This window comes from Triplophysa dalaica, chromosome 11, assembly GCF_015846415.1.
Source record: "Triplophysa dalaica isolate WHDGS20190420 chromosome 11, ASM1584641v1, whole genome shotgun sequence".
In the NCBI taxonomy this organism is placed as follows: Eukaryota; Metazoa; Chordata; class Actinopteri; order Cypriniformes; family Nemacheilidae; genus Triplophysa; species Triplophysa dalaica.
The window spans coordinates 9,490,939-9,509,855 of record NC_079552.1 but is presented as its reverse complement, the minus strand read 5'-3'; the positions used below and the strand labels follow the sequence as shown (position 1 = coordinate 9,509,855).

Here is an 18,917-nt window from a genome sequence, read left to right as displayed (position 1 = left end):
CTAAACCTGTACGATCGCTGGGGGAGTGGATTGATCACAGAAATACTACGTAATACGCCCAACTCGTTTTTTGAAAAGTTGACCATGTTAAGCATGATAATGACAGCACGTTTAACATTGTAAAGAAGTCAAAATGCATGACACAACGTTGCAGCACCCCTTTAATACAAGACATGAGTTCATTCAAATAAGAAGTACTTCAGGTGAATTATAGAAGTAGAGAAACTTTTAAACATTCTGGAACTCAGTCAGGGCAAGCATTAAATTTCAATTTAGTATAAAAGTGATAATTAACCCAAAAAGGAAAATTCTGACATAATTTACTCACCCTCTTGTCATTTCAAATCTGCATGACTTTCTTTCAAAAGAAGAAAAACTCAAAAGAAGATATTTTGAAGAATGTTGTTAACTGCCATCCATTCAATTGCAATGGATTTGTCTCCTTCCAATAGAAGTGAAATGGGCATGTGTTCGGTTATCAACATTCTTCAAAATATCTTCTTTTGTGTCCTGTCGAAGAAAGGTTTGAAATGACAAGAGAGTAAATAAATGATGACAGAATTTTAGTTTTTGAATGAACTATCCCTTTTAACAAGATTGGTTCAATATCTTTAACTGTCTGAAGATTTTGGCCACACTTATGGAGTGGTGGGAAAATCATTGATATTTCACAGTAGTGATAAGTTACTTTATAATACTAAATCAATATTCTGCCAACTTAAATACTTTTCCAAAAATAAATTGAGAGTAAGTCTGAGTAAGTGGAACTTACAGGACAAACTCAATTATTTCTGTTTCACCGATCTTACAACAAGCTGAAAAGTGAAGTACACACCAAATAAAGAAATCGGAACATTACAGCGTCATAATCCATTGAGTCGAAATCAAACAGTATAATATTTTTATTGCTGAATTTACGAAACGCACAACACAATGGTACAGAGTAGACTAGACGTATTTCTCTCACATCCGTTTTCCTTGAAGTCAAATTAAACATGGCACTTACCCTGACTCAGTTGTATCAATGTGTGTGTGTTTAGTTGACCTAGAATGCACTGCATCACAGTGATGCTGCGTCCACACACATATCTCTGTTTTCCAAACTAGAACATGCTGTGTTTCTAAATAGCACTTGACAGTTCTGATGCTGTTTATATAATAGACTGTGTGGGTGTATGTGTAGTCATGTGTGTATGTTCATGCCTCATCAGATCTGTAAAGGCGAGCAATATTTGTACAGTGCAACTGTGTACATCTCTAAATAAGCGACTGTGAGAGTTGACTGCTGGGTATAGGTCACTGCACAAAGCATGCTGAGAATGCGGCAGTGGGATACAGTCATAAACAGGAAGTGTAGCAGCAGGAGCCTCCTGTGGTGGCTCGCACCCTCATCGCCAGATCCAACGAGAGAACGGAATTAACTCAGCAGTCTCTCAAAAGACACACATAAATGGGGGTACGGTATGCACGTACACACACTTTTAGACTATGCAAGGTCACCCATTGATATTTTTATAAGCGCTGCTGCCATCTTCTTAAAAGCCTCAATTTTTCTCTTATTAAAAAGGGTTATGGCGGAAAACGACCACATCACACAGTAGAACACACACATCCATCTTAATGTTATCCTTTTTATCACCAAATAACAACCTGTGATGGATTGTGTCTTTATTAGTTATCCAAAACTGCAGAAAATGCATTGGGTCATGGTAGAACAAATGTCCTGTAAATGTCCATCACAAATATACCGGATAGGATGCAGTCAAAATAAACAAAAAGTCTCCAAAATATGCTGTCCAATATAAGTCCATCTTCCAGAATCAAAAACGTCCATTAAAAGATTAAATCATTCATCGAGTTTCATTCTGTAATTGAGCTTAATTATTACACTCCTTGATGATGATGAAATTCAGTTATTAATACACAAACAGTACATTTCTTTGCTTTTATTTCCGTTCCACCCCATGATCAACCCCTTGAATCACTTACACAAGGAGACAAACCCGAAAAGCAAGAAACAGAGATGCACAGCAAGTGAATCTCAACACTAACCGTAACAGATACGGTTACCTGCAGAGCCGAGAGGATTTATCCAAAAAACTAACCGGGATATAAAACAGACACTGAATACATATAGACTAGCTAAGAAAAGTGAACTACTGGAATAGACCGAACGGAATGTACGCCTGAATGCAGGACTTCACACTAACCAAATTACAACCTGTCAGACTCTCAGCTGGTGCTTCCTAAAAAACCCTGTGCCGAGTGATTAGCCCCTGTAACGCTAAAGATACTCTGAGAAATGTCAATGGAGAAAGTTCAGAGATGGGAGGGATCAGGGTACGCATATGGGAATACACCCGATAGTTTCAGAACTCAGCTTTGTTCAGGTGGATCTTAATTTGAAGAGCTGAAGAAATAGAGATTGAAAGGGCACCCTGCCCAGAAAAGAGACAGAACTTTCAATGCACTGTCTCACCTCTACAGTATACAAACATCGCCTCCTAGAGGTAAAGAATCTAAGAGATCTTAAAAACCTTAAAAAAACTGGTTTTCCATTCAATTTGTGAGTGCTTGGACAACATTAGTACCCCCTTACTTATAATAATTGTATTATAAAAATGTATTGCAATGAATAATAATTTTTACTTAAAGGGATAGTTCACACACAAACTAAATATTTAATTTACTCATCCCCTAGTTTTCCAAAAATGTGTTGTTTCACAAAAAACACAAAGTTCCTCGACTCTTAATGTTCCTTAAGTCGGAATGGACTCTCATTGACTCCTTTTCCACACCGTAATCTTTAATGTTGCCATTGACTCAAATTGGTTAAATTGTCTTTGTGATTCGCGCAAAGCAACGAAAAACATTTAAAAACAACCGTGTTTAAGGTAAAAGTCATACCTCCACTCTCTCTCTCTCTCTCTCTCTCTCTCTCTGACTGTACATGTTTGCATACGATCCAAAACGGAAATCAGAGCATGAGCGATGCCTACTGGTACTCTCAAAAAAAGCTCACGCAATATTTCCCGTTCATTCTTCACCGTAAATCCGATCACATTCAATTCTTATAAAAAATTATCCTATATTTTGTCCGTCCCTCTTCAAGCTTTTATTTCTCGAAACAACTGTTAATCAACTTTGTAAGTTGCTTTGAATGAAAGTGTCACGCTATGCCTAAATGTGAGTCTGGACACAAATCAAAATCAAGTTTGTGGAAACAGATTATAACATGTTTCATCAATCTTAAAAACTTAATAATCAGCAACAGCCAAGAAGTCATAAATCATATATTAAGTGCTTGTTGCTAGGATATTACTATACCATATTTGTTGGTTTTAAAATGACATGTTGATATTTTTAAATACTTTTTGTTGTTAAATGCCAAACACAGAAAGGCAAAGAGTGTTCTCACTTGTAAAGATGTGTTGAACTTAGCCTAATATATAAATTTTTAATAGAAAATAAAAAAAAATGTCTTAGGCTTGTTTAGCCCACATTTACGGAGCCTCAATTCAAAGCAATGAAACGTGGTGTCTTTCAGGACAAATCATTTTCATTTGTGTTACTGTGACTCTCCAAAATCGATGCAAAATAAAAATAATGAAGGAAACGAAATGTCTTAGCTTTACCATAAGTGTATAGCTACGGTTAGTCCTCCCGCTGTGTGCGTTTGGAAAACCACACCGGTTAAGGACCAGAAAGGAGTAACTGGTCTGACAGCACAAAAAAACTCTCTGTGATGGTGTTCGTTGCACAAATGCTATTTGCTAATGACTTTGGAATTTGGTTGCCAGCCCAAAGTCGTGATGTTCCATTTATTTATTCATATTCCTGAGCCCGCATTGAATGGCAGTAATTCCATCGACTCCAAAAGTGAGAGTCGAGAATCGGAGTCAACTCCAAAAAACCCGGAACCGAACACCCCTCACATGAAGCGATACTCTGATAAATGTTTGTATCCATGCAGTTCAGGGGCACTATGGACTTCCATAGTGTGGAAAAATACTATGGAAGCCAATGGTGCCCCAAAACTGTTTAGCGTACCATATACTTCAAAATATCTTTTGTGTTTAACAGGACACTTTTAGAACAACTTCAGGGTGAGTAAATAGTGACAGGATTTGCATTTTAGGGTGAACCCTTTCTTTAAGCAATTTCTGTGTACACATTAAACAAAGCTCTATAAAACAAGAACCAAAATACAGAGGCATTTGTATTGAATCGAATGAAACCCGAATCGAATTAAACCCAAATCGATCGACCACAAATTAACAGAGTAGCCCCTATTCCCTTAGTCCCTATTTATTGATTGGCTGCAGTCAAGACAGACAGCCGCCTAGACCAGTAACAGCATCCTGCTGACAGTCAGCCAACAACGCCGCACAGCATTGTGGGTGAAAACGAATCACACTGAGAATAGTATGAGTCTTGCATAATTCAGACCTGCTGTGACATACGTTTTACTGATCTTAGATCTGTCAAAGTGTCCCTTAACAAAACAGCCCATACTGTACAAACAACACCACATTATTACATTGCGGTGAGCAGTACACATCATTAACAACGATCATTTGATCATTTACATAAAACATTTGATCATTTACATAAAACTGCTGCTGAAAGCCAAAGATAAAAGAAAAAGTATAAGATACATCTTTACAAAACACCACAATCTCTTTGATTTCACGAACGGAGAACATTTACAAAGCAGAATATAGGCACAAAAAACAGAGGCGTTCCTCTTTTCAGGCACAAGCTCATAAAAGCATGTTACAAGACACTCCACAAAGCCCCCAAATAAATTAAGACTTCAATTAAAGATTAAAGCCAGTCACAGAGATCCTGAGAGAACCAACTTGTTCATTAGAGGGAAAAAAGGCTCTGTTCAAAGCAAAGCTCTGCTTCGCCGGTCCTCTGAGGTACCAGAACACACACATACACAGCGAGCATCTCAAAACTGGCAGTGAAGTCCAACTGAGTGACAGTCGAGTTCGGCCTCACAGAGGGAAGACTAGCAGAGCATGAAATTAGTGCCTCTATTCTAGTCTGGCAGGAGAAAGACGCCTGGCGAGCCTGGGAGAAAAGGTGTGTGCATGCGGGCGTAAGCGTATGCCATCTCTGATGGGTGAGGGAAAGAAAGAGGGAGAGGGCTTCAGGGGTACAGGTCTTAACACAGTTGCTGTTCTGTCAGGCAGAAAGGAGAGGAAAGATAGGGTGCAAGTAAAGCTGACTCGCACTGACCTCTACAATAAACCTAAATTGTTCCCAACGGCCTTGTAAGAGGCTGTGAAAGGCAAGTTTTGGAAAATGTGACCTAAAGTAAACAAGCCTGCACATTTATGTTTGAGATTTAAATGGAGACGGGCGGGCTAGTTCTTGAAGGCTTTACGCTATGCTGTGCTGCCACCTGCTGGTGAAGGACACTGCAGATTTGTACAACTTGGCTATAAAGCGTTCCTAAAAAATTGATCACAAAACGATTCTTACTGACAATTCTAGCACTTTTTCCAGGCATGTATTTCAATCAGGGTCCTATCTACTTAAATGTGAAAAGATATCCATATTTAGAGTCACTGACCAAGGTCACAAAAAAACTATTTTTAACCAAATATCAAACTAAACCATACATTTTGTTTCTCATGCTTCAATTGCACTAAAAAAAATGATGGCAGGATGTATGCGTACGCATCTGTAAATGTTAAACATATACAGAACCCCTCCCTCAGAGAATCATTAGTGTTTAACAAATAACCCTGATCATCTTAAAGTTTCCGTATTTCCTGATATTTTTTAACGTAACTTAAAATATTTACCGTCAAATGCAACTTCAGGAAGCACTGTAGCACAACGATTAATCTGGACATTTTTAATATCATACACACACAGCCAAAGAAATGTACTGAATGACAACTGCAAACTTCAAAGCACATGATCTGTTGTTGTGGTATTTCACTTACACAAAGGTTTGTTTGATGCCATGTACACATGCTACTCAGCATATATTCCCTAGTCTCTGCAATGTGCTCATTATCACAAATTCACAATGAGCCCCACTCAGATTATTCTCTAACACAGACACAAAAAGACAAATTCCTGTCTTCATTCAGCTAAATCTGTAGACACATTGTTTTAAGCATTGAGCTGAGGAGAATTAAGCCAAACCAGAGCGCAATGAATGAACACATAAATCCTGTTAACAATTTCTCATATTCGTCTCACTTGCACCACCTGCTGATTATCTAAAGGCATTTAAACATATGAAACCTTATTCACGTGGTAAAACTTAAGTATATTTCCAGACCACTTAGACACTATTGATTCCTTCAATGTATGAGCAGACACCCGTCAGACAATCCCTTAACGCATTCAACAATGAACTCAACTGAGTCGAGTTAGAACTGTGATGTTATTAAAGACTCAAGGAGAGCATCACTTAACTCACAAATACCTCAATTTACACTGAGACTTGATCATGAAGGGTTGACTAACTTGACTTCTAGCAAGTGGCTTTTAAACACATGGCTAAACATCTTTAAGTCACCAACACCAGGGCCCGGTTGGTTAAACTTATCCACTTAAGGTCTTAACAACTAGTCTTCCTGACTAGCAATTAGTTAGGACTAATCAGTCTTATTTTCCTTTCCTTTTTATGTAACTGTGTAGAAATGTTCAATAAAAGGAAGGAAGGAGGCGGGAACCGGCAGACATTTAAATAAAGTTTTAATCAAAATAATAACAAACTACAAAGACAGCCGACAGCCCCTCACGGCCGACTGCCGGCGAATAAACAAACTATAACAAAAAACACTAAAGTAAAATGTACATACATACATAAAAACAAATGAACATACATACAAACGTAAAACATGTTTGGGCCCGGTCCTCTCTCGTCGACGGTCTGGTCGCTCATTCTCTCATGTTCCCGATCACCTCTGTGACACCGGTGCCGCGCACAGCTGGCGCTCATTAACACTTACTCACCGGCCTCAAATCACGGTCTCGCCCCGCCTACTCCACTAAAAACTGATTTTATGAAGTTACGACCAGTCTTGATGAAAAAAATTGGATCCTCAGAAGCACACAAACCCATTTTAGTCTCAGCGGTAACAGACTCCAAACATCCACACTTCCGGCGTGTGACTGGAATAAAACTCATCTGAAAAGTATTTTAAAGCAGTGCAACAGCTGGTCCACCTCAGATGATTCCAGATGGAAGTGAAACAGCAGGCTTATATTTGGGTAAAATTAAAAAACTATGCTACACGTATTTGTGATAATCCTCAAATTGATGGTTGAAGCGATTATTGAGTTATTGCCTATACACCTGGTTAGAGGAAACAATAAAATGGGTTTCTGAAACAAGTCTTATAAAGAGGCTTCATGTCCAAGCAATGGCACATTTAATACCTTTAACTGATATATTATTAAATATTAGTATGCCTGCATAAAATGTGCTGATGTACCCAGAAACATCTTTAGACTTAGTAAACACACACATTTTTAAGCAAGTTCTACACTTTTGCAAGTTGGTTTTAGGGATGTGCATTTTCAATAATTTAATATTTGAATATTTGAGCTCATAAAAAATGAATATTCGAATACTTGTTTATTTAAATGAAGTTAAAAATGACGTCATTTGTTACGTTTTTATTTAGTCACAATTTCACATCAAGCGTATAATTATCATTACATATTCATAATGCATCAATACTATATGCTGTATATAGGTTTTTTAATTTGGAGAAAGATAGAAAAATAAAAACTGCATTCAAACCTGTGCAAAACAGTATAATACACAAAAAAACTGAAAAATCAAAAAGCGAACAAAACGCAACGTTTATTGACCGTCTTTGATATATGGTTATCTTGTTTATTTTGTTTTACATTTACTAGATCTGGAAAGCAAGCATAGGTATATTTAACTCTGGTGAAAAAGTCTGTTCTACAAGCCGACAGTGGAGAAAACGCGCTGCTCTTCTCTAACTCCCGGTAACAAAACCCAGATCTTACAAGAATGGTTTATAATGTTGATAAAGTAAACGGGCCTGATCACTTTGTTAAGATCCTAAAAAATACCCCTCAACAAAGACGGAGCCGTATATGCTTTCCCTGTGATGGTCGTCAGAGGAAGATATTCTGATCAGCACCGCATATTGAATTGGTTTGCATCAATAAATAAGGTAGGCCTATTTATTTTAACGTAAGAATCACAGTGCGTTTTAAAACATCAAAAAAACATCCGTGCAACTTTATTATCGGCAGTAACTTGAAGGCCACGACACTATTTGAACTTCTAGAAGGAAAATCCTTGCTTTTAGGTTTGGAAAAAGGTGCCAGTCTTATGTTAAGGCCAAATTCATTAACATTTGTTGCAGTGAAATGTACATTTTCATGTTTATAATTGTTGAAATTAGCATTACTTAATATATTTTAACGAAGGAATATGAATTTATTAAGAACAACCGCTCCGAACAAGTTATGGTAATAAATGAATTATTGTTAATTATTTAATAGGACGTTAGCATTTTATACCTATAAGTATTTTAATGAATTCTGGCTCACCAGTTTTAAAAAATGTTAATATGTTGATGTGTCCGGGCATCAGGTGTGTAAACTTAAAATATTTAAACTAGCTTGTGATCTGAGTGAACAAAGATACAGGAACACATACAAATGATTTTTTATATTTTCTGTATATTATAAAATCATTACAGATGAAGTGAAGAAACGTTAAAAAGACGTGACAACTCTAAGGTCTTCTTTAGGGGTAACTTAACCTTGTGGTGACGCAGTTTTATACTTATGAAAAATATGAATATTCAAATAGCATTCGTAATATTCAAATAGTTATTGCGGATCGAGTATTCGAATTTTCGAATATTCTTGCAGTTTATTCAATTTCAGAAGTTGTGCTAAACATCCATCAGTTTCATTACATTTACATTTATTCTTGTAGCAGATGTGAATAAACATTTGAGAGTATTTAACATTTTGTCAAAGAGCTAACAAGTGTAGGTTTACCAAGCCATGATAAAAGTAGGCCTAAAGCTTATAAGAAAATGAGGAATGAACAACACAGAATAGAGACTAAGTTGTTGTCTACATTTCTAAATAAAAAAATAAACGAAATAAAAAAGTGTGTTCTATTGTGTATCCCTATCTTTATAAATTCAAGTCCATTTTTATATTAAAGGAAACGATAATGGGGATTACAATTTAGTGTGTGTGGGTTAACATTTTAAGGCACTCCCATAAAATTCCAGAGATTTCCTTCAACAAACAGCTTTGTAAAAAAATAGCTGGACATGATGCATACACCTGCTTGTAATTGTTAAATCTGTGCTATAAATCTGTGTATAAAACTGTGTTATATTATAAAGGAACAACATGTTTAGACACAGGCTGAAACAGGGCCGACTGCTCTACGTGTGCGTGCGTCAGAAGGGGAAGATCAAGCCCAAAGGAAAATGGACTGCTGCTGTAAGGCATTTCTAGAATGCATTAGCAAAGATAGTGATCGCACACATCATTTCTGACAAGAAAGGAGAGGAAAACACTTGGGTTTGGGTTTCGTGTTGCAGTGGAAATCGCTCTGATGTGTAGAGACAGAACCCACTGCTGTCATGACACAGAACAGAACTGTTTCCATACGCAACGTCTACATTAACACACATTCATATATTTGATCATAACGTTATCTTCTGATCACAAAATACCTTCTATAAGCTATTCAGACAAAGACAGAAACATGCCGACACAAAAATGCTGACTCAGACTTTCAACAGTCCTTATCTCTGTTAGTGACAGACAGTCTTGAAGAGAGAGCGCACGGGAGGATGTATCAGGGCACATTTCCTGTCTTTCTGTGTGTTGTTTACAGGGGAACTACAGGGAAAGGCTGCAGACACTATCATATAGATGCCAGTCTCAACGCTCTCCAGGACCCAGACACAATACAAGACCAATGAAAGATATGTGCGCATACACAGACACACTTCTATCAGCACTTAAGACCGGATGGACACACACACACACACACACACACACACATCAGCACTTTCTCCTGTATGTTGTCTGGAGGCCTGCAGTTAAGACTTGATAATTTCACATTACTAGCGCTGCCCAGAGACTTTCCCAGAATCGGTGCCCACTCAATTATCCACAATAACACATACCGTAAAATTATGTTCTACATATAGGATTCGCCTTGCTTGTTTGCGTAAACATTTTGTCTAGTTTGACACATTTAAACTACTAATCCGACTGTAGTAGATAACGTATTTAGGAAACACACACTGTGGAGCAGTTTGTGCATTCAGGGCTACTGTAGAAACAACATTACGAATTCCATGCATGGGGTGAATCTAGATAGAAATAGCTCATTCTAAGGTAATATCACGCTTCATAAGGTCTATCTACAACTCTGAACATAGTTATGTATATTATATTGCATTTCTGTCAATAGATCTTCAAAAAAAGTATTTTTTACAACACTGGGGGGTCCATGCAGAACTGAAAAGAAATAGTATTCAAACCAAATTCATGAACACACTCCCCTTTTATCCACCATTGGTTGGCCTGACAGTTCCACTTACTGTCAATGGGTGGAAGTAAAGCTCTGTTTTACAATTTAACAACAATAATTCCATATGATTAACTAGGTTTTGAGATTATAGAGCTAACTGATTTGGATATAGCAATCTGTGGGCTCTGATGAAGTCTAAGCACAAGTGGGAGTCTTATTTTATTATGGAAATAATATGGAATATGGAAATATGACCAGTGATGAAATCTGAGCATCACTAACAGCCTGAAACTACCACTGTATAGAAGTCAGTAGTTATGGATCCATTCCATTCCATTTTCTACCGCTTATCCGAACTACCTCGGGTCACGGGGAGCCTGTGCCTATCTCAGGAGTCATCGGGCATCAAGGCTAGTTATGGATCATTTAATAAAAATCTAAAACAACAGAAATCTAATCTAAAATGCTGTATAAAGAGGACGTGCAGTTTGCGGAGACCAGCCTGATTTTAAATATGTTTAGAGATTGGGAACGTGACATCAGCAATGCATTCTGGGACTTTGGGACACCCACACTGTAGTAGAGACTGGGAAATAATGGAGGTAGATGTTAAAATGTATATCACACAGTTAAAATCACATTAGAATGTAGATATCTGCCATTTCTGCTTTCATGACTGGAGGGGAAAACAAATCTGAAAAGAACCGCAATTTTCCGCTTTGTAGCTTAGAAACAACCCAATGGTGAAAGTGCAACTTAAAGAACATAAATAACTTGGTCAAATGTGGCTTTGTCATTTGTATTTATTATTACAGATTCTTAATTTTTGGCTAATTAATATGTGCTCAGACACCATGAGAAATGTGCAAAACACGTTTAGAAATGTAATTTCTGACGAAGCTCTTTAATATTATAATATTAATGTAAACTGTAGTGTTAAGTACAGTTTATTAATTTATTGTTACAAATAAATATTTGTTTTCATCTTGTTCGAATTAGGCAGACTTTGATTTTGGCGGATCGCCGTCATGACCCTTAAACCCAAGTTCACATTACATAACTTTAAACGTCGCCAGATCGCAGAGCTGTTCGGACTACATGACTTGCTAACTGTCACCCAGTGACTCAATCCGATCCTCAAACAACGTTTTGTCAAAAAATATGTGAGAAGTGGAACGGAAAATGACACGAGAAACATCAGGGAGCCTCTTTCACCAGTCGTTTACTAGTCCATACATAAGGATTGGTGAGCTCTGATCACACGCTGTTTTGCGAGCTCAACGACTTGCAAATCGGGATTAAAATCATGTAGTGTGAACTTGGCATAAGTGTGTGTTTGAGGCAGCTTCACTCAAACAGTCGGTGCGTTCCAAACGGGATATATCAAATCCCGAAGGGCTCTTCGGTAAGGGAACACCACACAAAACATCGCTCCAAACAATGAGAAAATTACGTTGTTTTTATTTCTCCTTTTGTGAGTTAATTTTAAACGGACACATTAAGAGATTCAATTGCGTTTTTCCCTCTTGAGTTTTACGTTACACACTAAGAGTTTTACTCTTCGAAGGGAGTAGGGCATAGGAATGATCACTCTTCAACAGTCGCAACAGACACAAGTCATTACATTTCAAATGCATTTATTTTAAATTAATTTTAATTTAACAACAAAAATTCAATGTAATGTTTTTCATTACTCGTGTCCCTTTTCATAAAATTGTATCAGCATCATTTTGCATACAAGCAGTTTTTGTTATTACAATTCAAGTGTTGTCATAACTGCAGAGTTTTTACATAGGCATACATAGTGGATCAGTACCAGCTGTTCGCGATAAAGCTTCATCTCCAGAAGAAGTATTACACATCATTAAATCGCCTTTCTTAAATATTGTGTTTAGCACGTTAGCGGCTGTTGTTTACATGTTCGCGGCTAAACCTGAGACTTTACAATGGTCAAAAGACTGTTGTTGGTCCCAAGATGTTAGTGGTAAAACGCATTGCGAACATCGGTTCAGAAGACTTGTGACCAACATTATTTCTGTAAAGCTTATTCATTACAACGAAAGAAAGTTATGGCAGTGTTTTCTTGTATGTCCTAAGTGCGACAACACTTCGAGCGGATAGAATCAGAGTGCGCAATTGTAAGACAACCTGGTTTTTGATTTTACATACCTGTCTGACATATACAAGAACTCTGAATGCATGCTTTTGCCTATATCCGTGTTTATGTCTGCAAGTAATATGCGTGCACATGATTAATCATCAATGGCCAACATTTCATATGTTGTTCAATATATGTTTTTGTCTACTGCATTTAATTTGTATACATAAACAAGGCATTAAGGTGATTTTTATTGCAGTAAGTGTATGGTTGGAAAGGGCATTACAGTCGTAATTCCGCCATATTGCTTGTCTTCATGTCATCCAAAGCACATTTGTAAGCATTCACGTCATATTTTGCATAAGGGGAGAGGAGCAGAAGCTCATTTGCGTTTAAAGAGACACACACAAAAACGACGCGTTTTCCATTGCAGCCACAAACGGCCATGTTCAACATATTGTAATGAAAGATATGTGGTGTATTTTGAGCCGAAACTTTACAGAGACATTCTGGGGATACCACTGACTATTTTTACATTGCAGAAAACACCTGGATTTGCGGTCCTTTAAAAAGTTAGCTTAACATCAGAGCTGGTTCTTATCACCACACAACAGGCATGTGATATGAGAAAAGTTACATTGCGTGTTAAGCTGGATGTCGTACACTCACATCCATGCATTCTATTAGTGTACTGCATGCTTGTGACAGCTTAGCAAAGTAACATCATGCAGTGTGGGAACAGCAGTAAACAAAGCAAATGAAAACCTCTAGACACGCTGTGCTCAGCCATGTCTCGCCGATCTCTATTCTGTCACATCTAATAAGCATCCGCATAAGCCAGCAGTTCCTGCAGGGCCATATTCTCACCAACTATATCTTCTCTGTGTGCCGTTTCTACACGAAAGTCAAAAAGCTGAAAAGATATTGACCATGTGCTTTATCAGTGTCAAATTCAAAGTCAACATGAAATGCCATGTGCAAACCATTTATTTTCACAATATGGCACAATTCATTATCAAAACTGGGTATTCAGTAAGAATGAAAGTGGCCGGACTTTCTTTAGTGGAAGTTTGTTTGGATGACAAAGTAGGTGTTCTGTACCAGAATAGAGACGGACTTGACTGGCACTTATATTTGAAGAAGCTTTCTGACTGGAAATGTATGTGTTGACAATCCAATATGTCTGCATTTGCTTGTATTGCTTAAAAATTTACTACATTTCCCATAACCAGCCATAAAGTCATGTATTACTATTAGCATGGTTCAGAAAATACCGTAAAACTATGCTTAAAACAACCTGAGCTCACAGGAATTTAACTTAAAAGTGATAGTTAACCCAAAAATTTAAATTCGGTCATCGTTCACCCTCAGATTGTTAAACCTGTGTAAATTTCTTTGTTTGCTTAACACAAAGGAAGATATTTGGAAGAATGTCAGTAACCGAGCAGATCTCTTCCTCCATTGACTCCTATAGTATTTATTTTCCCTACTATGTCAGTAAATGGGGGACGAGTTCCGAGATCTGCTTGGTTACTGACATTCTTCCAAATATCTCCCTTTGTATTAAGCAGAACAAAGAAATGTATACAGGTTTGGAACAATCAGTTGGTGATTACATTTTCATTTTTGGGTGAACTGTCCCTTTAAGTTAGTGATTTTGTATGAATCTGTACTATATAAAAACTTTTGTAAACATTGTGTTGGCTGAAAAATATTTGGCTATTGAATTTAATGTTCATCAATTGCTAGTGTCGTCTTAGTGACATCAGATCTGAATAAAGGTCACTTTAATTTACTTCTTTAGAGTGTATAAACCCCTTACATCACTAGCCTGATGTAATAAAAGAAAAAATTTAAAAAGTGACATTTAATTTAATCTTGGTACAGGTTTCATGTTAACCTGAAAACACTCTGATGGTTATCACTCAAAATAGGGATTGATACTGAAGATACGAAACTCCAGCACATCTTTACTGACATTTTGTAAGAGAGACAGAGAGGTCAGGCAATATGAGCAGTGAGGTGTGGCTGCAGTTAAGAAACATGAGACCTCAGAGTGGAAGAAACTGGTCTGTTTAAGAAAGCCGAGAGGGATGCTTGAGAAGGCGCTGGCCTGGTACATCACTACTACAACTGCAAAACAACAGTAGAAGACTTCTTCTTCTAGGGTAAAAAGGCTTCTGCATGGAGAAATGTGTGATTTGGAAACCCTGGACTTTAATAGTAAGACAGAAGAAAAAAGCAACAGCAAACAGCAAAAACAGCAAAAACTGTAAAAGATTTCCTTATGATGCCTTCCTGTAGCACAGTGGTAAGAGCATTGCGTCAACAACGCAAGTTCGTGGGTTCGATCCCAGGGGATTGCACACACCCATGTATAAATGTATAGAACATTGAAATGTAAGTTGCTTTGGATAAAAGCGTCTGCCAAATGCGTAAATGTAAATGATGCTTTCTAATGGCAAATATGCACCTGCATGTGGATTTATTAGTAGGATCATAGCTTGCTCAGGAATATCACTAGCCCTCCTAACTATTGAAAACCGAGCATGTAAATAAAGAGGAACCTTTGAAGCAACTGGGAGGAAATGAAAATGCATTCTTTTGTTTTTCATAATTCAAGCTACATCACAAATACAACTGTTAACCTCGTATGCCAATGGTAAACTACATGTTTCAACAACCACATGATGCTGTAAAGTTACAGGAATGCAACCTGTTTGCTGCTCCTTGTCATCATTTGTAACAAAAACCTATTTATTGTCTTCTTAAACATTATGCTCAGAATGATTTTAACAGTAAAAAGCAAAACATCCCATACCAATACCAGGCACTTTTATATATATATTTGCATTAGCAACTTCTCTGCACAAGGATGATGTGACAGGAAAAAAAAAGCCAAAAAACATAACACATCTGTACGATCTAAATTAAGATTACTGCAGAACACCTGTTTTCATATTTTGGTAATGAAGGATTGGGAATTACACACTGACATATAACAAAATGACGGTATAACAGATAAGTGGAGCAAAGTGGAACTATTATCTCACAATAGCACTCATTATCTAATTTAAGATGTCATACTTGTTTCAAAGCAATATGACTTGGGAGGTATTATACATCATATACAGGTTAATCCCTTTTATATAGTTAGATATACCGAACAAAAAGCACAATGTCCCACAAAAGCGTTTTCTCATTTACATAATCAAAGTTGTCATACTTGTTTCAATCCAACAAAACAGGGAGGTACACGTACACATTAATTCCTCCTATGTACCTCAACGCTGACATCATCACATCTGACTCAATGAACATCAGACCTGCTGATCATTCAACTCCAGACAGCTTTTCCATCCATGCATAAGTAATGCTTTTGGTCAAGGACATAAAGCTGAATAGCGAAGTGCTGTGTCTTAAAACCCAGACAGTTTCTAACCTAAACAACGACTGTGCTCATCACTATTTAAATGATCGTTTAATTCGAGCATTTAAACCTGTCACTTTTGTCCAAACATGCGATCTACAGAAGCAGCTTGCTAGGTTTTGACAGCTAACGTTATGGGTTTCCTCTCATATCCATAAGCCATGGGAACAGCGACATAGAGACACCACATTAAAACAACACTGACATAATTCAAAACATCGCGTAAATTCATAAGCGAGTTGATTTTGAGACCGGTCATCTCACCTTTGGCTTCGCAATCGGCGCAGTATTTGTTGTCATCCTCTCTCAGCATTTTGGACAGAATGGCCTGATGCTGCTCGTTCAGTTTCTGAGCCTTTTCCCTCTCCGATCGCGTCGTCATTTCGGCCCGTTTTCCTTCACCGTTTCCTAATAAAATCACCTGCCGTTTCCCGATTCAGTCTGTTCAGTTGGAGCGAGATAAAGGGAAGACCATGCCCCGAGAAATTAAACTACGACGGGTTTTTACGGTGGCGGTGCGGCGGCTTGTTGAAACAGAGCGGCGGAATATGGCCGATTGGAGGAAGTTACCGGAAGCGGAAACTAGAAAGTACGACGAAACTGCATGAATGGAACGTATTTAATATACAAACGTATAGAGCGCGGTGAAGTTTTAATTAAACTATTCGCTGTTGTAAGTATTATTTTATTATACGTTCTTTAAAAAGTCGAATTTATCATTTGCTGGAGCATATTTAATGTACATGTTTTGATCGCAATGTCACGTTTGCGTCATTGCTGACGTATGCATGAGTTTCGCACAGAGTGTCGGAGCAGATTATGGCGTCAGATTAATGACTTGAAAAACCTTGTAATTCTATATTTCCACACTTCATTACACCTGCCTTTTTAGTTCCTGATTTCCTTCTCTCAAATATATTAGAAAAATAGTACATATATTTTACTGTTCTTAGTGTATTAGTTGTGTGAACTGACATTTAATAATGCTTAAAAAACATTAAACTATGGACAACGTTTGACAAACAGACCAGTTTCTGGTGTCAAAAACTACATTTTAAATTGCATGGATGGTTTGATTTACGTTGAGAACTGCAAATAGACATCGAAAGATTGACATTATGGCTATACATGTATTTTCCAGTTTCCTTGTGGATTGCATATGCAAATATATTTCTAAATACTACAGTATTTCCTGTACACAACAGTAGTCAAAATATTTTTAGAAACTACAACTACAGCCATCATAGTTGTACTGTATGAATGCCAGCCCCACACGCAATTATTTTTTATCTGCTATATTTCAGCCAAATGCCAGTCAGTAGTTATAATAAATGATCTTAAATTCAGATCATGGAATCTCTTTCAATTTTACAGTTGCACCAGGAGTAGACAATGCATTTAATCTACTGTGTGTAATCTGTTAAATGTAACACTGTAATTCTTAAAGGTGTTTTTATAAATAAAGGTTAAAAAACGACTAATTTATGTGTCAAGGACAAACTCTTAATTACAACATAAACTTGTATTGATATAACATTTTCACCAGTGTACATTAACAATATATTAAATAAACAAATATAAAGTAACCAGTTAATAAACAAAGTGAAATGACACAATATTTATTTAATATTTTTATTCCTGCTTTGCAAACACTTTTCAACATTATCTTGTTTCCAATAGGAAAAATAAAGTTACAATTATACTTTTCAATGCAGACTAAACAAACTTGTTTGCATAGTACCACAAAACAGAATAGGCCCAAACCATTGGGATGATGTATCATTTCTGCTTTTAAGTTTCTCTTTTGTATAGCCTATACAAAACAATGTTAACCTTTTAATGAAGAACTCTGGATTTATTTAAACAGAGTGGCCTAAAAATCAATACAACGTCCCTTCCTTTCCCAGTCACCATATCTTGTGGGTTCTGGGCCTTTGGGCCCACCTTTCTCATGTGTTTCCGGATTCACATCATCTGGAAATCCTGTTTGAAGAGAGAAAACATAATTTATATTGATTTAAGAGCCGAAAGATTGTAGTTTTTTGTAAAAAAACAGACAAACAACTCCTTTACGTGCATATGCTACATGATAGATACATTTTATATATGATGTAAATTATGCTATACAAATAAAGCGGTAGGCTACAACAAAGATTTAGCGTGGTCCTACTTTCAAGGACGTCTTTAGATTTCGACTCGGTTTCGTCCATGTCAAAGCGTCCTTGTGGTGTTTTCGCTTTCTTTAGTTCCTTATCTTTCTCCAATCCACTACCAGATCCATATCCCGCTGTTCTTTGACACGCTACAATAGACATAGAGGTGTACCGGCTGTCAATCAGTAGGCAATTTATTCAGAATCAGTATCACTATCAACAAATAACGTTCCATCTTTAGTGACCAATAAGGGATAGACAGAGATGACATAATTGTTTAGCGGTCAAGATAATTTGTTTGGCTTACCTAATACAGTCGACTCCAGAAACAATCCCCTGTTTATAAAAGCTCTAGCTGGAACACAGCAAAAACGTAAAATCGACATTGTGGGGTCCCTGGCGTTTTATTACAATGGTTTTACTAGTTACGTATCCAGCAAAACATTACAAAACTGCAACTGAACAACGTTAGGGCGATGGAAAATGACGTATGTCTTCGTCATCATTATGAGACACGAAATACGTTCGAGAAGGTGAAGTAAGCGCTGAAAAGTGCAGGATGAAATCAAGCCGGTCAGCAGAAGAATGGATTTTTGAAAATGTTGACAACATATGTTCATTATATTTATTTGTTCATTTAATGAAATCTATAATGTGATTGTTTTTGTAATAACGTTTTAATAAAAAAATAATGTTTTTGAAATG

General features: G+C 37.1%; 2 protein-coding genes across 3 annotated transcripts in view; both read right to left on the bottom strand.

Annotated features, from left to right (window-relative positions):
• The window catches only part of smap1 (small ArfGAP 1), an 85,571-nt gene extending 68,766 nt beyond the window's left edge, over positions 1–16,805 (bottom strand). Inside the window, exon 1 of one of the 2 annotated variants that reach the window (XM_056761351.1) lies at positions 16,324–16,805. In XM_056761351.1, coding sequence (XP_056617329.1) covers positions 16,324–16,441 — 118 coding nt within the window. In that variant the 5' untranslated portion in view covers positions 16,442–16,805. The remainder of the gene's footprint in view (positions 1–16,323) is intronic. The other variant, XM_056761352.1, reaches the window with a different exon arrangement.
• An 872-nt stretch (positions 16,806–17,677) lies between these two features.
• Positions 17,678–18,707, bottom strand: sdhaf4 (succinate dehydrogenase complex assembly factor 4). Its single transcript, XM_056759999.1, has 3 exons — positions 18,520–18,707; positions 18,230–18,361; positions 17,678–18,042 (listed from the first exon to the last, which is right to left on the bottom strand). Exons 1-3 carry the CDS (start codon positions 18,596–18,598, stop codon positions 17,933–17,935), a joined length of 321 nt encoding a protein of 106 aa, XP_056615977.1. The 5' UTR covers positions 18,599–18,707; the 3' UTR covers positions 17,678–17,932.
• Positions 18,708–18,917: the final 210 nt, after the last annotated feature.

Coding starts and splice junctions, on each gene's coding strand:
- sdhaf4 (XM_056759999.1), bottom strand. CDS start 18,598: ATGTCGATTTTACGTTTTTGCTGTGTTCCAGCTAGAGCTTTTATAAAC. Junction 18,362..18,519: donor TCTGGAGTCGACTGTATTAG/GTAAGCCAAACA, acceptor TGTCTATTGTAG/CGTGTCAAAGAACAGCGGGA. Junction 18,043..18,229: donor ATCTAAAGACGTCCTTGAAA/GTAGGACCACGC, acceptor CTCTTCAAACAG/GATTTCCAGATGATGTGAAT.